The sequence below is a fragment of the Typopeltis vanoorti genome, chromosome 14 (genome assembly GCF_054136105.1).
Source record: "Typopeltis vanoorti isolate ZY-2024b chromosome 14, IOZ_Tvanoo_1.0, whole genome shotgun sequence".
In the NCBI taxonomy this organism is placed as follows: Eukaryota; Metazoa; Arthropoda; class Arachnida; order Uropygi; family Thelyphonidae; genus Typopeltis; species Typopeltis vanoorti.
In genome coordinates this window covers 84,954,900-84,979,202 of record NC_143562.1, presented here as the reverse complement: position 1 = coordinate 84,979,202, position 24,303 = coordinate 84,954,900, and the positions used below count along the sequence as shown (strand labels likewise).

Below are 24,303 nucleotides of genomic sequence, written 5' to 3'. Positions count from 1 at the left end.
GGAGGACATCTACAACTGTCTCTAGACCTAACCTCTACTACGAATCATCTCCATCAACGCAATCTACCGCCCACTTCCAACACCACCACAACTAGTAATTTTTGTCTGTAAATTGCGTGTGTTCTGAAGGGCCGATTTGTATGTATGCGGGATGAAAAACCCGAGTTTCCGGGAGAAAAAACCCTGCTACCTCCATATGAGATCAGCTAACTCAGCTTCGATTGAAATCGACCAGATAAAGATTCCTCCCGTCGCGACGAGAATCGAACTTAGGCCTATTCCAATCGAAGGGCGCAATGTACCGTCGTTTTTCCAATTGCACTACGGAGGCGCTCATCATATTGAAGTGAAAAAAATGGAATTCAAGTTTTCAGCCTAGATTTAAAACAAACAGGAGTACAATTGACCATATATTTAAGCTCCAAATCATTGGAGAAAAAAAAAATAAATAAAAAAAAAAAAAAAATCAGCTAACACCTTTTTATTCCCGTATATACGGGAGTAGGCGAGGCCATTTAGCCCTATCTAACTTTTGGAGACTGAGTGGGCAGTTCAATCTCCACTGGTACCCAATCAGAGACAGATGGCCCAAGGCTATCACTAATTAAGCGGTACGCAGTGAAGAGAGACGGCTCAAATGTGCCGCCATCTCGTGGTCTCTAACCCTAACACAATATATTTAATGTCTGAAATAATGTGGGTTCTACGGTCGATTTTCTTGAGTTTACAGGACGAAAAACCCGAGTTTCCGGGAGGAAAAACCTGCTTGCCCGTGCCAGAGATCGACTAACTCGGGAACCGGTCGAAAAAAGGCTTAGAAAAATTTCCTCTAGTCGCCGACTAGACTCGAAACCAAGACTTCCTTCGTGCGGCCTAGCGCGGTGGTGTGCAAACGCCACATCCACTGAGCTACACAGGCTCTGCCTGTGTAGCTCAGTGGATTTGAGAAAAATACGTAAAACTTAATAAAATAATGCCCATAATTTTGTTGACCTACAAATACAGAACGTCTTTGATTCTATCAGGATTAGTACCCCTTCGAAGATTCTGCAACGTTACGGAATAGACCACAAAATAAAACGGCTCACTGAATCCTTGTACTTAGCTTCTGAAATGATGATAATTGAAATAAAGGGGCATTATAGCACTCCCTTTCCAGTGGAGTGAGACAGGGAGTGCAAATTATCACCAATGTAATTCAACTGCGTCCTCGAATAAGTTGAAAATGAAGCCCTAAAGAACTGTGGTATTGGAATGACGGTAGGAGGAGGAAGAAAAAATCATCTAAAGTTCGCAGGGCGGTCGCCAGATTAGATCTCGCCCAGAGGCAAACAATTAAATATCGTCCTTGATGGATTATAAGACAAAATTATAAGAAAATCTCCAATTGCTAATTTGTTTTTAGTACAAGAGAAACTTTAATGCAAAACGATTACATAATATTAATTAAATAATTGCTCTAAGGGGATATCGCAAAATAAAACTAATTATAAGCTCTTCTAAATTTAAATTATAAGCTATGTCTGCCTCTATCTATATAGTTGCTAGACCAACCAATCTTTCTTGGAGCATTGCTGTTCGCAAATAATTTTTAATCAGTTTAAGCTTGGAAAAACTTCTTTCCGCACTTGCTACGCTAACAATTCCTGTTAGCGTAGCAAGTGCAGAAAGAAGTTTTAACAATTCCTGTTAGCGTAGCGACGGCGCCTACCGCAATATGGCTGAACGAGTGCCCTTATCAAGCCGCGTCGTGAGGCACGCTGCCTCTGTGCTACACCCTGTCGACAGTACTGAAAATTCGATATTGATCTCCTAGCGGAAAATAAATCTGATCTTCAGGAAATTGCCACAAAATTAGCTTAACTCTTAAAAATATGTCTTAACCATAAGTACCCAAAAATCAAAAACAATGACAAATATCTATTTCTAATCAAAAAGGAAGTGCTCTGGCAGATGCTGAAAAAATCCTACTCAAGGTGACACCCATAGAAGAAGTTGATCACGTTAAATAAGCAATATAAGTCGTGTAGCTCAGTGGAAGTGATGCTTACATTTTCTGCGAAGTTAGAACTGAGGTTCAAATCTAGTCGTCAACTGGTGGAATTTTTCTAATTCTATCTTCGACCGGTTCCCGAGTAAGTCGATCTCTGGCACTGGCAAGCGGGTTTTTTCTCCCAGGAACTCGGGTTTTTCGTTAATTAAACTCAAGAAAATCGACCGTAGAACCCACATTATTTCAGACAGTAACATATCTTGTTACGGTTAGGTATGGTACCAAGAGATGGCAACATTTGTTTGCCCGTCTCTTCACTGGTGCCATATATAATTAGTGATAGACATGGGCCAGCTATCTCTGATTGGTTATTGGTGGAGATTGAACTGCCCAATCAGTCCCCAAAAGTTAGATAGGGTTAAAAGGCCTCGCCAACTCCCTATAAGGAATAAAAGGCGTTAGCTGATTTATTTCATTTTTTATATCTTTAATAAAGATTGAAGATCAGTTTTTTCAAAAACGAATAATAGTTATCCTTTTATGGTAGGATTTCATGTTCCTTGATACCGTTATTCAGAATGGTATCAAGGAACATGATACCAATTTTGATGAATCTTTAGCTTTATTCATCGCTATCACTCAAGGTTCTGTGAAGAAGGGTAGATGACAATGAATGTGTGTGTGTGTGTGTGTGTGTGTGTGTGTGTGTGTGTGTGTGTGTGTGTGTGTGTGTGTGTGTGCGTGCGTGCGTGCGTGTGTGTGTGTGTGTGTGTGTGTGTGTGTGTGTGTGTGTGTGTGTGTGTGTGTGTGTGTGTGTGTGTGTGTGAATTAGTGACATACAGCATCTGAAATTTCGATTACTTTGTGAGAGTTCAAACTGTCCATATCAATCTTAATTATTATTCAGAAAGCTATAAAGAATGCATTTAAAGGATTTTCATTTCATAATTAATTAGAATTTAATTTGAATGCGAAAGTTTAATGCAAAGCCTTTAATGTGTAGGCCAGTAGTGATACACATACCAGCCACTGAATTAGAAAAACCTTTATGCAGTTGTACATAAAGTGAACCTCACTTGCTCAACGTATATACAAAATACTTGGTTACATGCGTAACCAATTCGTACTCGTCAATAGTATTGATCACAATGGGAAAAACAAAGGATGTTTTGGAGTTCGATAAAGGACTTATTGTGGGTGTCCATCTGGCTGGAACCATGATTTCAAAAACAGCGGAGTTCACTGGTTTCTCCAAAAGGTGAGTTATCTTGGGTGCTTAATCAGTAGAAAAAAAAACCACCTTGTTCATCTAAGAAGCATAACTGTAGTCCTAGGACAGCTTGTAAAGAACAATGAGGCTTATTATGGAGAAACTGAACGTCCTGTGGGAAGCAATTGACTGAAGCATTTAATGAAGGCTGTTTCTGACCAAATCTCATCGAACTATGTGCAGGGAAATTGAAGAAGATCTGTATTGGAGGTCACATGCTTATACGGAAACCACTGATTTCCGTATAAGCATGCGACCTCCAAATTCAGTGGCCGGTAAATGTATTTGGCTTGAATTTTCACTGCTCAAAAACTCCTTTCAAGTAAGTAAAGTAATTTAATTTAATTTAATTAATTTTTTTTTGTTCCACAGTCGTCCATAATACTTCATGAGACCTAGCTTTAAGTATTACAGAGAAAGAAGTTTTGTACAGATTTCATTAATGGTATCATTAAACATTGTTATTCCATTGTCTTTCAGTTCTTTCCAGCATGGCATTGTTTTCTTATTCAGCTATTATAAGTATAGAAAATAGCAATATTTTATGAAACAACCACGCAATCCAAAAATAAATAAATAAAGAGCCTGTGAGCTCAGTGAAAGTAGCGTTTACATTCCTCAACACTGGGCCACCTGAAGAATGACCTGGTCGATTCGATTCTAGTCCCGGACTAAGGAAACTTGTTCTAAGCCTTTCTTTGACCAGTTCCTGAGTCAGTTGAGCTCTGCCATTGGCAAACGAGATTTTGTCTCCCTCACACTTGGATTTTTCGGCTGATAAACTCAAGAAAATCGACCGTAGAACCTACACAATTTCAGACATTAAAAATGTTTTGTTAGGGTTAGGGACCACGATATGGATGTCGCTTAAAATTAGCGATATTCATGACCCAGCTATATCTGATTTTTTACCAGTGGAGATTGAACTGTCCAGTCAGTCTTCAAAAGTTACATCGAGCTAAAATAGCCTCTAATACTCCCTATAAGAGAAGAAAAGGTGTTAGCTGATTTATTTTTGATAAAGTGGAATAGCCATACAGAGCCGGCGGAAGCGGCCATTCAGAGAGCATGCGGGCGCCGCTACGAATGGGGTGCCGCCGCGGGGAGACGCCCCCTTTGCGCCTGCAGAACCACACATGCCCGGATCGTTACAGGGGGGCGCTTAGATAGAAATTGCATGCGGGCGCCAAAGACCCTAGCACCGCTTCTGAGCCCATATACAGGGTGTTCGGGATAAATTTGACATATTTATAATTAATTATATTTTTCCGTAAGTTACATGTATTAACACACACTTCTCTTCATTTAAAAGTTTGGACCCTTCTTCATTCATATACAAGATGTCAGAAAGGATGGATAGCTGGAACCCACCTGAATCATGGAAGAGAATAACTTGTATCATGATGATTCGTGCCCGCCATCAAAATAAGGATATTACGACTGCTGCCCAATGCTCCCTGAATACAGTAAAAACAATCAGGCATGAACTAGAGACTTGCAATGGTGACTACGAGGATGTAGCAAGAAGAAAGATCCCTAGCAGACGATCTGATTGCGTTCGTACAGCAGAATTCCTCGCAAATCTGCAGGAACAGGTGTTGAAGAACCCTGGCATTGGAATTCGGGCTTTGTTCGTGGAGTTGCTAACTGTAGTCAAGCCCTGGATAACAAGGGTAGCCAATGGTAGGCCGTATGTATGGCAGCAGGATTCGGCCCCTTGCCACACCTCTGGGAAAAGTCAAAAATGGTTGTCTGAAAATTTCTACGACTTCACCAGTCCAAATGTTTGGCCTCCAAACTCCCCAGACCTTAACCCCATGGATTATTTTGTATGGGGCGCAGTTGAAAAAGACACCAATCGCACTTCCAGTAATACAAAAGCCCAGTTAATGGATAAAATTAAAAGTTTTTGCGGCCCTTCCCAGGGAGACTGTAGCATCAGCTTGTTCGAGGTTCCGAAGCAGAATTGAAGCTGTGATCGATGCTAATGGTGGTTATTTTGAGTAAATCTTGTTGATAGTATTGTAATTAACTCTGCCTGTAATGTTTTTTTGTCAATTCATTAAATTTAATAGATACAAAGAAGATTTTCTTTTTCCTTACGAAACTGTCAAATTTATCCCGAACACCCTGTATTACATACATACTAACAGTATTCCTTGTTATATTTACAACTATTTTTACCTGCTTTCGTTTATAAGTGCCCATTTTTAAAGTCATTGGCTTTTTACTCAAGAATTCTTACGGCATTACAGATGTGTTTTTTGAGACAAATATATGCAGAATAATAGAGGAAGAAAATTTACACATACCTTGTTTGGATGTTGTTGTTTGGTTGTCTTCGTTCTGCAATGTGCATACTTCTGCTATTAGGCTGTTAAAAGGGGATGGTTTTTTTGGAAAAGTGGGGGAGGTTGAGGCAAAGTGGGAGAATTAATTTGAAAAAACCAAGGTTTTTTTAAAACAATATATACATATATTATTATTTTTAAGGTCGCTTTTTTTTAGGAAGGGGAAGGGTTTATGGGACCAGGGAGAGAGTTAACAGGGTCCGAGCCGTTTCGACCGTGTCTCATCGTTGGAACATCTTGGGATAAATGTAGGCTATGCCATGTCAGCTTGGTTTTTCTGCCTTTGAAGTGCTTGTGTTATCGCCTATTGGTCGGAGTTGTGACCTAATTTTTATGTTGTCGCGCTTCCAACACTCAGAGATTATGTAGGGTCGGTGGACGTTGAGTTTTCGTCACATTTTATGGCTATCGTTTTCCGATATTCTAAGCATGGTTTCGTTAGAATAAGGGAATCATTATAAGTTTCCTTCATAAAAACAGAATGATTTGCGGGGTATGTTTCTGTTCAAGGGCGTGAACTGATATTTCTGTTTTCCCTGTACTTTGTATTCTATTTTTCTTTTTGATATTGCGTTTTTTAGTGTTAAAATGCCCTATGGATCAAAACATCAGCGGACAACTAGCGGAATTGTTCCTAGAACACATAGAATCACCCCTACTCCCCCCCCCCCCCGCATCACCTTTTAGGGCAGATACGTGAACGATATTCTATACATTGGAGAATCAACACACATCACCACCTTAAGCATCCCTTAACAATTACAGCAACAGACTAAAATTTACCATAAAAACCGAACAGAACAAATCCATCAATCTCTTAAACCTGACATTAATGAGAACTAACAACAAAATAGCCACGAAAATATACCACAAACCCACGCATATTGGAAACTACCTCCATTTCCACTCATACCATCCATATTCAGTTAAAAAATCAGTCATCCACTCACAATTTATAAATGCGTACAAGTTCCAAACTAACCGTAATTATCTCAACACAGAATTAAAGAAATTAACACAGATTTTAAAAAATCGCAACTATCCCACACAACTAATAAATTACGCAAACAAAACAGCAAAAATCCATCAAAACAACCCAACAACCAAAACAAACTTCCAAAAAAAGTTATCAAACTGCCATACATCCAAAAAACCTACAAAGCCTTCAAATACATTTTCAAACACACTGTCTATAAGCTGGTATTCACCACAAACCAAAAATTGGCAACACTTCTAAAACCCACTGTCTCACAGTGTGAGATTTAGTATTTCTTTGTTTGTGTGAGACTCACACAAACAAAGAAATATTAGAACATCACAACGTAGTCTACAAATTTCCTTGCCAAACAGACTGTGATATCACCTGCACAGGCTCTACTATCAGGTCTTTACTACAAGAACACATCCATGACTGTGACATCCCTATTTCAGAACATTTTAACACTAAAAAACGCAACATGAAACAGAAAAATAGAATACAAAGTACAGGGAAAACAGAAATAGCAGTTTATGCCCTTGAACAGAAACATACCCCACAAATCGACAAGGCCATAATAATAGACAGACAAGACAACGAAACAATGTTTAGAATATCGGAAACGAGAACCATAAAATGTGACGAAAACTCGATGTCCACCGACCCTACATGATTTCCGAGTGTTGGAAGCTCCACAACATAAAAATTAGGTCACAACTCCGACAAATAGGCGATAACACAAGCACTTCAAAGGCGGAAACATCAAGCCGACATGACATAGCCTACACTTATTCCAAGGTGTTCCGACATGACACACGGTCGAAACGGCTCGCACCCTTACCTCTCTCCCCGGCCCCTTTTCCCATAAACCCTTCCCTTCCTCAAAAAAGCGCCCTTAAAAATAATATATGTATATATTATTTTTTACAAACTAATTCTCCCACTTTGCCTCAAACCTCCCCACTGTTCCAAAAAAAAAAAACCCTTCCCTTTTAACAGCCTAACAGCAGAAGTATGAACATCGCAGAACGAAGACAACCAAACAACAACATCCAAACAAGGTATGTGCAAATTTTCTTCCTCTATTATTCTGCATATATTTGTCTCAAAAATACATCTGTAATACCCTAAGAATTCTTGAGTAAAAAGCCAATGACTTTTAAAAAAAAAAGGGGTACTCCTACACGAAAGCAGACAAAAATAGCCGTAAAAATAATAGTTTTTAAGAGGAGTAACATGGGAATTTTCCCAGAAATAATACCAGTATTTCTTGTATGTAACTGCTTTTAGAATGAGGGAATCATTATAAGTTTCTTTCATAAGAAAAACAGAATGATTTATAAACAGTTATTCCTTGTTCCTTCGTATAATGAAACTGCTTAAAAATTGAATTTACATGTGTCGACAATGACCTCTTTCTTTACATTTGTGCTAAAATCCAAATCTCCTAAAATCGATAGTCCTGCATATTATAATCCCCAAAAGTTCTTCGTTTATTGACAGATTTACTAAAGTTGTAAATAGCTCGCTTTGCTAAATTAGGTGCAGTATTGCCATGGTCATCAACATTAGAAAATGTTGATGAATGCTATACAGTGCTAGTCTTTTACTTCTTTATCATAGATTGTAATTTTCTTCCAGTAAAATATGGGAATATGTCGTAGGAGCGCTATTCGTCATCCTTGAGCTATAACAAAAATCGTTTAATAGACAGCTGTTCCCTTTCTCCATTGCACAAATTCACAGAAGAACAAATGCAAATTGAATACAACCTAGCCTCAACTACACAACTGTAGAAATGTACAAAAACAACACAAAACAGCTACAATTTAAACATCAAATATTATTTTTAAAATTTACGAGAAACTATCATTGCAGTTGTCTTCTAAACAGTAGCGTGATGCAAAATTTAAAATAAAAAGAAATCCGCTAATGCCTTTTATTCCTCTGTAGGAGTAGGCGAGGCCGTAAATAAAATCTCCCCTAACGCCTTTATTCCTGTAGGCGAAGCTCCTTTAGTCTTAACTAACGTTTCCAAGATAAGTTTGTGTCCAGTTTCCATCTTTGAGTTCTCATTGATATAGAGCTCAAGCTATCAAGAAATCCAGGCTTTCAGGGAGTGATTACGGCGGTCAATGCGGCCATCTCTTGGTCCAAATTAGGTCCGAAATAATATGGGATCCATGGACAATTTGTTTAGCTCCGAGATTAAAAATCTCGCCTTTTCAAGAGGAAAATCCTTGAAGATGGGCGTTTTTTTGAATTGATTGAACTTGCACAATGAACGTTAAAGCAAGTTTTAAGCGTCTATTAAAACTTGTATTTCTGTTTCTCTCAATGATGATAGCCGTGATAGTACTTGTTGGAAAATGAAGAAATTCTGTGATTTGTCATTAACTGACTTCTGTCTTAGTGATTAAAGTACTATCCATCTGATAGTGTAAACATTAACACTGCAGGAATCAGCCTGGCTTTATCTGTCTGTCATCCCGAAATTCAGGAGATCAATCTTCTTACATTAAACAGATAGGCTGATCAAAGATTTATTTAGTAGCACGGTCACTTGCTACTTTTTTTTTTTTAATCATAGATCGTCAATTTCTTTGTTATCATTTCAGTAATCATTTGGTGTGCACTAATCGTTTCTTCATAAGAACAGAATAACGTGTACCTGAAACTTTAACTTCTGTATATCATAATTCCTAATCATCTCCAAATTCCATCGGTAAAATATTGACCTCCTTGGTTTAAAGTGTATTGCATATATACACTTTAAATACGCAGTTGCCCGCGTGATAAGAATCACGTGGGCAACTGCATAAACAAGATCTGGGAAAAAATGTTTTCCGTGATGTGACCTTATGTTGTTACTTAATGTAGATTATCTGCAGCAGTGTTTTATCAGCTGTTTAGAGAAACGTAAGAAAATAGCGCCATTATGAAATATCAGTGATACTTAACCAAGCAGTTCAGTGTTGCTACCTGTTTTATATTTAAAATTATGTATTACTTTCTGTATTTGGCGTGCCTCGTTGTTGTGGGTTCAGGTAAGAAACTAATCATTACTGTTTTGGCATTTTCGTGATCGAGTAATAGTATAAAATAATCTCTTCATGGAATTCAGTATGTAGGTGGTGTTATTGCCAGAAAGTGAATAAGGTGAAAACAATGTTTTCAGCCTCGTCCAACTTTCTGGCAGAAACCGCAGGGGGAAAAAAAAAAAAAAAAAGGGTTCCGCTCTGCGTGACCCTCTACAGAATAGATTACAAGGTAAAAGTTCAGGCAGCAATCCTTCCCTTCAACGGTAACAAGGCTAGAAATGAGAACGAATGAAACCTTTGATGGTCTTGGATACAGAGCTTTTGATCGAACTCTTTTGTTTGGGCAGCTATATTTGAGGCTTGCATTGGTTGAGTACTTCTTCCAGAACGTCTTTTTTTATTTATTTTTTAAGTATACGTTAAACAATTATTAAAAACGCCATCGGATCGGATTGCGAAAATTATTAATTTAGAGTTTTTATTAAAATTACTGTAAAAATGAGCTATCTGCATTAAGGATCTGTCTTATTTTTGCTAAGCATGAAATCGTCTGCCAAAAGTGGAGATTTGAGTTTTTGAATTCGATGAATTCTTGGATTCCATGAAGGTGTCACATAATGATAGCAATCTGTTCTAGGACCTTTTCTGATTCTCATGAAGTAGAAAAAGTCTATGTAACTGATCGCAAACATTATTTTAATAACAAGTGTAATTATAATTGATTATGAACATTGATTTTAATACTCTTACTCATCCGCATATTTAAGACTAGGATCCTCTACAGTGTAATTTGCAGCAGTATATATATATATATATATATATAAAACCAAGTTTATAAAATTACTTGGTAACCCTAATATATATATATATATATATATATCCTCTATCCCAGTGGCACACCCATGTGGGCCAAGGGACCCTGCCCCCCCCCAGATTCCTAATTAAAATTCATTCGATTTATTTATGTTGTGTGTTGTCTTCTATTTCTATTCTACTTATGAATTAGCAATTGTTGGAAATGCTCAGTCATAGGGGGTATGTGACGTGTAGTGTGTATTCTCAAATCGTCTACTCAACCCCCCCCCCCCCCCAAGATTAAATCTTGAGTGTGCCACTACTCTATCCTATCCTTCTCATCTGTCCCTTAGGATTGGTTGAGTCCCCTAATGAGGAATTTACAATGAATTAATGCAGTCAGCTCGTCACTCCTCTGCTGCATCCCCTAAGGGCAAGTATTCATGACTGTAGATCCAAACAGGGCTAATTTGCTTGTTCTGGGGGATGAAAAATCTGAGTTTCTGGGTGAAAAAATCCTCTACCTCTGTATGAGACTGGTTAACTTAGCTTTAGTCAAAAGAGACCAAATGAAGGTTCCTTACATCATGGATGGGAATCGAACTCCCCAAGATTAAATCCTGAGTGTGCCACTACTCTATCCTATCCTTCTCATCTGTCCCTTAGGATTGGTTGAGTCCCCTAATGAGGAATTTACAATGAATTAATGCAGTCGGCTCGTCACTCCTCTGCTGCATCCCCTAAGGGCAAGTATTCATGACTGTAGATCCAAACAGGGCCAATTTGCTTGTTCTGGGGGATGAAAAATCTGAGTTTCTGGGTGAAAAAATCCTCTACCTCTGTATGAGACTGGTTAACTTAGCTTTAGTCAAAAGAGACCAAATGAAGGTTCCTTACATCATGGATGGGAATCGAACCCAGGGTCTTTCCAACCGATGCATTTCATCTATATCGACTGAGCTACAAAGGATATATATATATATATATATATATATATATATATATATATATATATATATTTATCCCACACATGAGGGGTACAAGAATCTCTAGCACCTCAGCACCTCGTGTGAGATGCAGATGAGGGTTGAGAAAGAAGAAACCTCTTGACATTCTTCTTAAATAGCTGTAGGTTGAAATTGTTGGAAAACACATCATGAGCTTTCAGAGGACAGAGGTACATGGAATGAACGAGGAAGAGGAGAAACAGGTTTGATGAGTTTGCAGGTGTACTATAAAGGAATGTTGGATAGCAGCTGCTCTCGTTTTAACAAGCCTAACAGCAAGTGGAGGAATGATGTTTGCCAATTCATTGGTGCAGTGACCATGGAAGTACCTGTAGAAGAGACACAGAGCTCAAACATTGCATCTGTGAAATAGAAGTTGAAGTGAGTCTGTGAGGGGAAGGGTCATCTATGAGCTGAATTGCTCTCCTCTACACAGCATCAAGAATTTTTAAGGAGGTTTTAGGTTAGGATGGATTTGGGATTTATGTAGGGTTAGTAGCTGGGTGGGTGTAAAATAGCTTCTTGAACAGAAAATAATGTCTAGTTTTTCAGAAGCTGTGGAAGCTATTGATGTAATGTGTTTGTGCCAAAAGAGAGAGGTTAAAAATAAATGTCAGTCCAAGGAGAGAGAGAGAGTTCATCCTCATTAGTGATGTGTGTGTGTATTACTGAGGATGAAGGAAGACAAGTTGAGATCACTTTTGTGACAGAAAAAGGCAGGACTGCATTTTGGCAGCATCGAAGGTGACTAAGTTATTTTTTTCTGCACTGAAGGATGGTATGGAGATCATTGTTTAAGGCAGTTGCAGATGATCCTAACATAAAGGATGTCTGAGAACTACATGGTTTGTCAAAGCTGTTGAATGTAATTGTTTTCATGAAAGAAGTGAAAAGTCTAGACATGTGGGAAGAAGAATGGAAAACATCAAAAAACAGATCAACAATGAAAGAATTCTTTCCCAGCATCAGAAACAGACTCCGACTGAAAAGACGCCATTTCTCCAGGTTTAACTAATGGGACATGGAAAACTAAGACACTACTTACACAGATTCCATACCCTGGAATCACCATCATGCATTTGCAGTCCACACCTTCAACAGACTGTTGACCACATACTTTACGACTGTCAGCTGTTGGATTCCATCTGGATGCATGCCCCTAATGCAACGCTTCATCACTTCCGGAGACAAGTGGCCAGTGTCAAGACAGAGACTTATCGAAAAGTATTACATAGAATTAATTAAATTTGCTAATAAAATCAACTTCTAGTCCCTGTGATCTAACATAAATACTGTTATTATGTGAATTATACTGTATAGTGTTAATATATGTATATATAAAAATCTAAATGTAAATATGAAAATTGATACAAAAATATAAATAGAAATGTTAATCAGTACTTATAAGCTACATGTAATATAAGCATTGTAATGCAATGGAGCATGTAGGAATAAATTACCTCCTGGTAGGGTTACTATTGGGAGAAAAAAAAAAAAAAACTCTTACTCACTCACTCACTCACTCTTTGCAATTCTGATATATTGGAGACAGTGCAAAGGAGAGTGTTAAAAATTATATTAGGATTATGGAATACTGATAATGAAGACAGATTGAGAATTTGTAGACTGCGCACACACACACACTAGCAAACAGGAGAAAGTGGGGTGATATGTATGTCTATATCTAGATATCTATCTATCGTTATATATTATAAAAAGTATATGTACTTAACATAAAACTGTGAAGAAATAATCAATTTTTTAGACTTTTATTTAAACATAAAATTCACTGTTGAACTAGAGGATCCCCAAAAAATTACCATTCCTTGACATCCTTCTCTAAGTAAATGAAGAAGAAAGAAGATTGATCTTTTTGGTATACAGAAAACCCCTACTGCAACTAGATTTTTATGTGCCACTTCACACCACCATCCATTACAAAAAATAGGCATGATTACGAAATAAAACATTACTAGATGAAGCCTACAACATTTCGATTATGGAAAGAAAGAAAAAAAAAGAACTGCACTACCTGAGATATACTTCATCCTTAATTGGCATGAACTGAAGAAAACCAACAAAATTCTTAATGCACCTGTGACAGCTCCTTTACATAAATAAGATTTCAATGATGCAATTACATTATCTTACATGAAGAATGTTGTAACATTTGTGCTTTGTGATTCCAACATGAAAAAGTGGCTTTTTTTGATATAAGATCTCCAGGTTTTATATCCACCAAAACCCCCACATCATCCCATGAAAAAAACCAGGAGTTTGCAAAATTCACTACTCTTGTGGCATTTGCTATGCAGGGCAGAAGAAGATCTTGGGAGATTTACATATCTGAATATGTGAAAAATGTTGAAAAAAGAAGACAGCATAAATCAGGATTAGCCTTCCATACAACAGATACGTCACCAACAAGGTGACGTGTCTGTTGTATGGGCCCCAGAGCATTCTTGTGCCTCGGGTCCTGCCTGCCTTGGAAAAAGTGCAAGTACGGCTCTGGCCACCAAGTAGTTTGGCAAGAAACAGAAATGCCATATAACGATCCCACCACTGCCATTGTATTTTGCTGGCCTGGTTGGCCGAGTGGTGAGCGTATCCACTCTCCAGCCAAAAGGCTGTGGGTTCAAATCCTGCTGTGGGCATGGATGTTTGTGATTGTCTGTGAAAATATAGTGATGGAGGTCAATGGTAGATGTCGTTCGTGTAGATGAAAGTAGTTGTAGTTGGTGGATTGAGTGGTGGAGATGGAGAGTTGTGGAGTAGGTGTCCTCCCTTGATGAGTCTTGGACTCCCTAGAGGTGTCATATAATAATGTAATAATAATGATCATAATTGTTTTACAAGAAAGTTTAAGGAAGCCTCAGAAATATTTGTCCCAGATCCTCGCACAGTGCAGTGAAAACCAAGGCCTAATCCTACATCAAGTTTGGTCTGCTTTCATCAAAAATCTAACAACTGTAGATCTTGGATATGACATGTATCATGTCACAGAATGTGACAGCAACAACTAGCATTGTCCAATTCATATAGAGCAATTAATTAATATAAAGTTGTTGTTTTTTTTTCCTGGTAACTTGTTTGTATGCACTAATTTAAAGTTCTGATAACATTTGCTATGTGTAATTTTTTCTAAAGTTTTGGTACCTGCTGATGATGTAAGTCTGACCATTTATGAAACTTGTTGGGTTATATTATTTATTTTATTAAGCCTATAATAAATTTAGTTTAATCCTTCATCCAAGTGTGAGCAAACAAAGTTTGCACCTGAAAATATCTTCAGTACTGAGGTAAGGTGGTGCAACTCCGAGCAAAGGTGGACCAAGCTCTCATCACTCCTTGTCTCAGTATCTCCCATAATGCAAAGCATATCTTCTTGCAGAGATGTATATACTGCTAAGCATTAAGGGAAGGGCCACTACCCTGACTGGCTTCGATCTTTATTGAGGTCTCGTCAGTGGGAGGCAGACCCTAATGTGGAGATACTAAGGTAAAAGCGATAGGAGAGGTCGTATTTATCTATATAAGTTGCCAACAGGTGTACCACCTTATTATTGAATTACTCTGGATTTAGAGAAAGATGTTGGAAGTTTATTTTGCACTTGGTTAGACTATTGTTATATGTTTAGAAACGTGGTTTCATTACCAAAAATTAATTGAAGAACTGCTAAACCACAGAAACCACTGTTTATCTGGTAATTAGAGTTATGTTTTTCGTAGCCCATATCCTTCTCCTAGCTAGGAATTGTGTGGTTAGAACAAACTACATGTACTGTGTTTGTTCTAACTAATCTAATACTGTGTTTGGTTCTTGTTGCATTTAGTGGAAACATGGGTCACTTCAGCCACTTCTTTTTTAAGTTTCTTACATAGCTGTTTTGACAGCTTTCTATAACTCTAAATAACATCATTTTTAATTAGTGGTATATCAAGCCATCTTGACTTTTTTGCTCTAATTGGAAACTGACAAAAACATATTCTATATTATTTTGATGTTAATTACTCTGTGTTTTTATGAGAATATAGGGAGTGGTGAATAAGAGGGTTAAGAGCTTTTTTTATATGGAGAGTGGTGGGTGACTGAGTGGAATGCATTGGAGTATGTTGTGAATGCTAAGAGTGTGAATGAGCTTTGGTATGATAGATATGTTGCAGGCAAGGGAAATTTTCCATAAGTGTGTGGACTTTTGTAATATATGTGTACTTCTTTCACATTGTAATATGAACGATATCTATACTTCTGTGACAAAAGATAACTGATATTGAGTTTAATAGGTTGTGATGATGGAGATAGTTAAACTGATTAGTTTGGTCACATGTGCCTTCTGCTTGGTTAGGGTGAACAAAAAAATACAATGAGGGGCAAACACGAACCATTACATAACTAAAATCGAAAATGAAAGGAACCGTTACACAAAAGTAAAAAAAACAGAACCATATGGAGGCTGGCAGAGCCAGTCATTGTTCAGTAGGTGTGCATGATAGTTGGCAGAAAAGTTAACGTCTGATATGGGGAAAAATATAATAAGTGACTTCTAAATATCACATTAAATCATTCCTTGGTTTCTTTTGAGTGTGTCTTGTGAATGGATAACTATCATAAACTTTGATGTTGCAAGCACTGAAGCTGTCTTCTATGCAAGGCATGGAACTCTTGTCCCATTCAATATTGTGGTGAGTGTGGGAGAAGTGGAAAGTTGTATGAGCCATCTTCTCTGTCGTTATTAACATCTCCAATATGATTTTTTTGTTGAATTTCCAAACTTCTAGATGTTTGCCTTATATAAGCAAGGCTATAAGAACATGGAATATTGTTAACCCCTGGATGCTTGTTGAATGGGTTGTGGTCCTTAGGTGAATGTAATAGAGCTCATACAGTCACAATGGGCTTGAAAGCCACTCTTATATGAGTGGCTTTACATCACTCACCAACTTAGTCACTCTCCTCTGAATCCTCTCCAAACTTCCTCATCTCCAGGGAATCCAGGTGACCAGACTTGAGCACTGTAATCCAAATGTGGAAGTATCAACACCTTATAAAGGGGAATAATAACCTCTTTATCTCTGGATGTTAGTGTGTTCTTTAATAATTATGTGCAATCTTGGATACCTTATAATATTTTGGATACCTTATAAAACATAATATTTTATTTATCATCATTTTTTAATTCTCTTTAAGTGTATTGCTATTGTTTATTTATTTTTCGTTAAAATTGTCAAATCAGTAATTTTCTTATAAGTCCGGGTAAATGAATTAATTTGGATCAGTGGAAGTCAAACAGTGAGCTGAGTGAATACGATTATAAGCAAAGCATATCGTGTGCGTTTCGTTTATAATCGTGTTTACTCATAACTACATCACACACTTCCCACTACCCACTGTTAGAATTTCAGTTGCTCTAAATTTATCGTTGGATTTACCATTATTTTGTTCGCTAATTGATGTCATAAACATTTTTTATTTTAATAAAATAGTTAAAAGTTATTATTTTTTTTAATTTGAGGATAATCATGAATGTCTCAAAGAAATCGAAGGCGTATTATTTTCACAAGGAATAGGAAATGGAGATGAATTTGTAATTCATCTGTAGCAATTCCAAAAAAAGGTAATATTGAAAGACATTTTCGATCGCTACATGCAAAATATGATGAAGATTTTCCAAAAATTCCGAAATACGTGAATCAAAAATTATAAATTTAAAGGCAGGACTTTCTGGACAACAAAATATGATTTCGAAAGTAATAAATAAACCAATATCAGCCACTATTGCATCTTTGAAAGTTGTCATTTATTAGCAAAAGCAAAAAAGCCTTTTACTGATGGAGAGTTAATAAAAGAATTGTTTCTTGCAGCAGCAGAATCTTTATTTTCTGATTTTAAAAATAAAAATGAAATCATTTCGAATATTAAAGATTTACAACTTTCCAGAACAACGGTTATGGGAAGAGTTGAAATTTTAAGTGCCGATCTGAATACTCAGTTAATGTCAGACATTCACCAGTGTGTTGCATTTTCATTACAATTTGATGAATGAAACGACTTCACTGATACTGCCCAGTTAATGGTATTTCAAGATTATTCAAGTAAAGAAGAACTTTTGAAAATTGCACCATTGTTGGGAAGGACTAGGGGAGAAGACATTTTTTCAGCATTTGCTGAATTTGTGAAACAACACAAACTTCCGTTTTTTAAACTTGTGTCTATTACTACTGACAGTTCTCCTGCAATGATAGGTAATAAATCAGGCTTCATTTCATTATGTAAAAACGATGGCAAATATCCAGATATTTTAATGTACCACTGTATTATCCACCAACAAGTACTGTGTAGTAAAAGATTAAACACAAAAGATGTTTTGGATATTACATTTAAAATTGTAAATTCTGTTCGAGGAAAAGCCCTGCAACGATGGTTATTTAAATTACAGGCAGATGATGATAAGGAGAAATTAGCTGTGTTCTCCTACCAGAATCTTGGCTGACTAGCCATCAGTCATGCTTGTAGCATGTTGAGCATAGATAAGCCTGGGATGGATTTCCGTGGTGGGCTGGCAACCTACGACACGGTCAAAAACCCTGATGGAACTGATATAGATGGCAGTGCCAATATTTCGGTAAAGTCCGGAGGGCCATATCCAAGAAGTCTTAGTATCATGCCTCCACGTGGACCCCCTGGGAAACATGGTGTCGTAATGAGCCATGGCAAAGTTGATACTAAGCAAAGAGCTGGTAGAAAGCTATAAAATGCATCTCCCAAGATGTTATGTGGCCAGCATGGGAGATGTTAGGACTGCAATGACATCTGCTGTTTCATCATTGGCAGAAGAATTCATATATCAACGGCAGTGTGAAACAACTGGCAGGCAGAAGATGCTGAATACAGATCAATGGCTGACAGAGTGAGCCAAGTTAGCTGGCTTTAGCTGGCTATTGCAGACGTGGAAGAGATCGGGGCCTCACCACATTACTATCCTTTAGTCGACCATGGAGAAACGGAAATATTTTACAAGCTATGCTTTGGAAGTTGAAACCTCTGCAACGTCCCAAGCTGTAAATAGTTACAGGGAAGAAGACACTGAAACTGATTAAAACGAGTGCTGCAAGTGCACTCAATGATGATGTCAACTTAAATCCGAAAGGAAGGTTGGCATCTGATATTCCTCATTTGAAAACAAGAAACAGAGTCTTGAAAATTGGAACTTGAAACGTGAGAACATTATATAAACTAGGGAATTTTGACAACCTTATACAGGAAATAAAAAGACTTAAAGTTGATGTGATGGGAATTAGTGAAACAAGATGGCCTAACATGGGAAAACTAGAGAAAGATGGATTTACATTTGTATATTCTGGTGGGGAGAAGCATGAATATGGAGTGGGTTTAATGATTAAGAAAGACATCTTTAAATGTGTAATGGGGCTGTGGCCCATAAACGAAAGAATAATACTTATTAAATTATCCGCAAAGCCTTTTAACATCATAATTATCCAGGTTTATGCCCCTACGACGACTCATAATGATGAAGAAATAGAAGATTTTTATAATAACTTACAAAAATCTATAGAATATGTAAAATCAAATGAGATACTCATAGTGATAGGTGACCTGAATGTAAAGGTTGGAGAAGGGGAAGAAAATCCAGTTGTTGGAAAATTTGGACTAGGCGACAGAAATGAAAGAGGTGAGAGATTGATACAATTCTGCATTCAAAACAACTTGCACATAATGAATACTTTCTTTCAACATCCAAAGTGCAGACTGTATACTTGGACAAACCCAGATAACTCTAAAAAACCAAATAGATTTCATAACGATAAATAATAGATACAAAAATAATATAACCAACATAAAAACATACCGAGGTGCTGATATAGGTTCAGACCATAACCCTGTTGTGTCCACTTTAAAAATTAAACTAAAAAACATTTCTAAAAACAATCATACTGAAAGACTTGACTTCACAGCTCTGAATATACCTGACAACATAATGGTGTTTAACTCAGAAATTAGATCATGTAGGATATAAAACAGAAGACAATATACTTTGTAACACAGAGGAAATTGAAAACAGGTGGTCAAATTTTAGAAGTGCAATATATAAGACAGCTAACAAGGTTATCCCAAAAATTAAATACAATAAGAAAAAACCCTGGATGACTGAATTAGTACTAGAACTTATGAATGAAAGACAAAAAAAGAAAAGTACACACCAGTATAGAATACTCAGTAAAATTATAAAAAATGAATGCAGGAAGGCTAAAGACCAGTGGCTCAATGAAAAATGTAAAGAAATAGAGGAACTGGACAAGAAACACAATAGTAAAGAAATGCATAAATCAATCCAAGCCCTGACAAATAAAAGAAAAATTTCAACCATAATCCTTGTATAAAAGATCAAAATGGAAAAATGCTACTAGAGACACGGGATATCATAAAAAGATGGAAAGAATATGGAAAAGAACTGTTTGACTCTGATCGCACAGATGCACCAGATATATAAAATATGGATGGTGAACCAATTACATATGAAGAAATAGAATACACTCTAAGTCAAATGAAAACAGGTAAAACACCAGGCCCTGATCAGATCCCTATTGAATTGTTAAAGAAAGTAAATTAAAACACACTTAATGACCTAAAGGTTATTTTTAATAACATCTATGATTCAGGATATATCCCTGATGATCTAAGGAAATCCATCTTTGTCACTATTACCAAAATTCCAAGAACTTTTGAATGTACAGAATATAGACTAATAAGTTTAACAAGCCATGTTACAAAATTACTACTGAGAATAATCCTAGAAAGAATAAAAGGCACTTTGTCAGCAGAAATAGAAGACACTCAATCAGGTTTTCAAAAAGACAAAGGTACAAGAGAAGGAATCTTCAATCTGAAAACATTATGTGAAAGAAGCCTTGACAACCAGAAAAGCATATATCTTTGTTTTATTGATTACACCAAAGCATTTGATTCAATAGATCACAAGAAATTAATACATATCCTACGGAATAATGAGTTAAAAGGAAAAGATCTATGTATAATTATAAATATATACTGGAATCAAATTGCCTCAATAAGATATAAAAATACATATTCTGGCAAATTTGAAATCAAAAAAGGAGTAAGGCAAGGATGTGTCTTATCACCCTTACTGTACAATATATATAGTGAGCAAGTTTTTAAAAATATTTCAGAACTGAAGGGTGTAAAAGACGGAGGTAGGAACTTCAACTTCAGGTATGCAGATGACACAGTTCTTATAGCTGAATCTGAAGATGATCTTCAAAACTTAATCACAGAAATTTACAAAAGAAGCTTAGACATGGGACTAATTATTAACCTAAAGAAAACAAAGTGCATGATTATTTCAAAAGAACCAATAAATAAGAAACTGAACATAACTGTTAACAAAAAAGAAAATTGAACAGGTTCAGTCTTTTATATATTTGGGACAAATGTTTACAGACAGAGGAAATTCCCTTAAAGAAATAAAAAGAAGAATAGAGATAGCAAGAAAAGCCTTTACTGATATGAAAACTGTTCTAACATCCAGAGACATTAATATAGACACAAGAAAAAGATTAATAAAATGCTATATCTGGTCAAGCCTTCTCGACAACAGTGAAACTTGGACTCTAAATAAAGAAGCAGAGAAAAAATTAGAAGCTTTTGAATGGACCATCAGAAGAATGTTGAAAATGCCATGGACAGAAAAAATTAAAAATGAAGATGTTTTAAAGAAAGCAAAAATGAAAAGAACATTAATGAAAATAATTAAATAGCAAAAACTTAAATATTTTGGACATCTAACTAGACAAGAAGGCATTCAGAAATTAATATTAGAAAAAGGAAATTGGATGGAAAAAGAGGGAGAGGTAGACCCAGGAGAATGTGGTTCGAAGACATTAAGGACTGGACTGGCTTGAATTACCATAAATGTTCCAGAGCAGCAAAAGAAAGAAAAAGGTTTCCGTGACATGGTTGCCAACCTCCTTCTAGCAGATGACACTTGAAGAAGATGATAGGGAACTTCTGTTGTACAATAATGTTCGCGGACTCAGCAGAAGTAAATTTTTAGAAAGATTTCTTGTATTAATTAACAATATAAAAAATTTTCTTGATGAAAAAGGAGATATTTATCCACAATTGAGTGATAAAAGATGGTTGTTACACTTATCATTTTTAGTAGATTTCTGTACAAAATTAAGCAATTTAAATTTAGAGTTACAAGGTAGAGATAAAAATTTAATTGACATGTTAAGTTCAACAAAAACTTTCCAACAATACTTACTTTTATTAAAGAAAAATATAAATGACCACAAATTTAGACATCTCCCATATTTATTAAACTTTTTTGAACAAAATCAAGAAATGCTTCGCTGTGATTTAAAAGAATTTATTCGTGAAATAGAATTAGTTGAGGAAGAAATAAATTCAAGATTTAAAGATTTTAATAAAACTGAAATGATTGTATCTTTTATCAATAATCCATTTCAAGAAAACTTGAACATCACAGAAATTTCAAATAAAATTAGTGGGCTGTTTGATATAAACCAAGCTAAACTTGAGATAATAAACATTCAGAATAGTTTGCATTTAAAATCAATAAACAATAAAGTCATTTGGAAGTATACACATGAAAAATTTTCAACATTAACTGATATTTGCACGAAAAATTCTGTTGTGTTTCGGATCGACATATTTGTCAGAATCCGTTTTTTCAAATATGAACATCATAAAAAATCAATTAAGAAACCAAATTACAAATGATCATTTGTATGATTGTCTGCGATTGGCCACTTCTTCATATCAACCTGCCTATGAAAATATTGCAAAGTCCAAACAATGCCAAATTTCACATTAACTTTTTTTTAATCAACCAGCATTTTCTGTAACTTGTGAGTTTGTAATCAATCTGTTGTTTTTTTCTAACTTTGGTTTTCCAAAATAGAGAAATAAATATTTTATTCCAATATATTTGGGATTTAGCCGACCAAATTGTATTCTTATTGGTTAAACCAAAATATAGAATGATGGTACAACATGACAAAATTTCATGCTGGCTGGGGCGTCGCCCGGTTAAACAAGGCCCCCGTTGTTTTCGCCAGGGAACCAGGGCGAACAGCGAAAGTCAGCTACTGGAACAAATCTGAAAATAAACCCCAACTCAACATCACCAGAGTTAAAGATCGGTACTATCAATGTAAGAAGCCTGAATGGCAAAGAAATGGAGCTAGCTGAGGAATTAGATAAGTACCAGATCGTCATAATAGGGGTGACTGAAACAAAAAAGACCAAAACTGGTGAGATCTTTCTGAGCAATAAATACAAAATGTTATATTCAGGCAGTGACAATCAAAGAAAAGGAGTAGCCATAGTATTCAACACAAAATACGAGGCTAATCTTCTTGAATGGCAGGCAGTCTCAAGTAGAGTAATGTGGGCAAATATGAGAATGGGAAACTGGACAATGAGACTTATTTGTGCCTATGGTCCCACAGAAGGTTCTACTAAGGTGGAGGAATTTTTTGAGGCTTTAGAAAAAGCAACTGACACAATGAAAAATGAAAAGTTGGTCCTTGTTGGGTATCTAAATAGCAGAGTAGGAAATGATTGTGAGACATACAAAAATATTTTGGGAAAATTTGGAGAAAAGAGCAAAGCTAATAATAATGGCAAATATCTGTTGGATTTCTGCTCAGGACATGGACTGGTCATTACTAACACCATGTTCCAACATAAAAATGTGCACAAATTCACATGGAGAGAAGAGGCTAGGAATAAGAAAAGTCTCATTGACTATGTTATTGTTGATAGTGATGTTTTCTCCCTGGTGCAGGACACCAGAGTGTACAGAGGATTTGAAATTGGAAGTGATCACTATTTAGTCTTGAGCAGGATAAAATTGAATTTCATATTGAAAAGAATAACATGTAAGAAAGTTTTAAAGTGAATAAAAGTTGAGCAGCTCTCAGATGTGAACTGTAGACTAAAATACACAAAGATTATTGAAGAAAAAATGAAAGAGTTTTAGAACAGGAATCAAACCTTGGAGATTCAGTGGCAAACTCTGAAGAAAACATTGATTAATTCTGCCAGAGAGGCATGTGGTGAGGTTGTCTGTAAGGATAAAAAAATCAGAACTCCCTGGTGGACACAGGAAGTTAAAGAGGCAGCGAAGGAAAAGAAGAAAGCATACCAAAAGTTCCTGTCAAATAAGTCAGCTTGTGCTCCTAGAGAATATAGGGACAAATGCAAGAATGCTAAACACTGTGTAATACTAGCTAAACAAAAGTCATGGGAGGACTTTGGCAAGAAGATAGAAAATAAATATCAAGAAGGTGGTAAAATATTCTGGAGGTTGTTGAAGAAGCTTAAAAATGGAGGAAAGAGTGCTGTAAAAGGAATTAGAGATGATAAAGGTGACATGAAAACGGGAGAAAAAGATATCCTTGAAGTATGGAGTAATTACTTTGAAAAACTGCTAAATGAAACAAGCAGTGATGACAGCACAGTGGTAAAAAACACTGACCAGGCATGCAGTCAGGAATACATATCCATACTTGAAGTAGAAAAAGCCATCAAAGGCTTGAAATGTGGAAAGGCAGCAGGAGTAGATGATATTTGACCAGAAATGCTGAAGTATGGTGGTATAAGAGTCTTACAGTGGCTGCACTGCATAGTTCAGAAAGCCTGGACAGAGGGACGAATTCCTGATGATTGGAGTAGAGCTCTCATTGTACCCATATATAAAAAGGGAAATAAAACTGCATGTGAGAATTAGAGGTATTTCCCTACTGAGTGTTCCTGGCAAGATCTATGCAAGTATACTTGAGAAACGGTTGAGAAGAATTGTG

General features: G+C 36.4%; 1 protein-coding gene across 1 annotated transcript in view; it reads left to right on the top strand.

Moving 5' to 3' along the window:
* The first annotated feature begins 9,413 nt into the window (after positions 1-9,413).
* Positions 9,414-24,303, top strand: part of LOC150099721 (uncharacterized) — a 61,114-nt gene continuing 46,224 nt past the window's right edge. Inside the window, exon 1 of the mRNA XM_090403744.1 lies at positions 9,414-9,637. Within this exon, the coding sequence (XP_090259870.1) occupies positions 9,592-9,637 (46 nt within the window). The 5' untranslated portion in view covers positions 9,414-9,591. The remainder of the gene's footprint in view (positions 9,638-24,303) is intronic.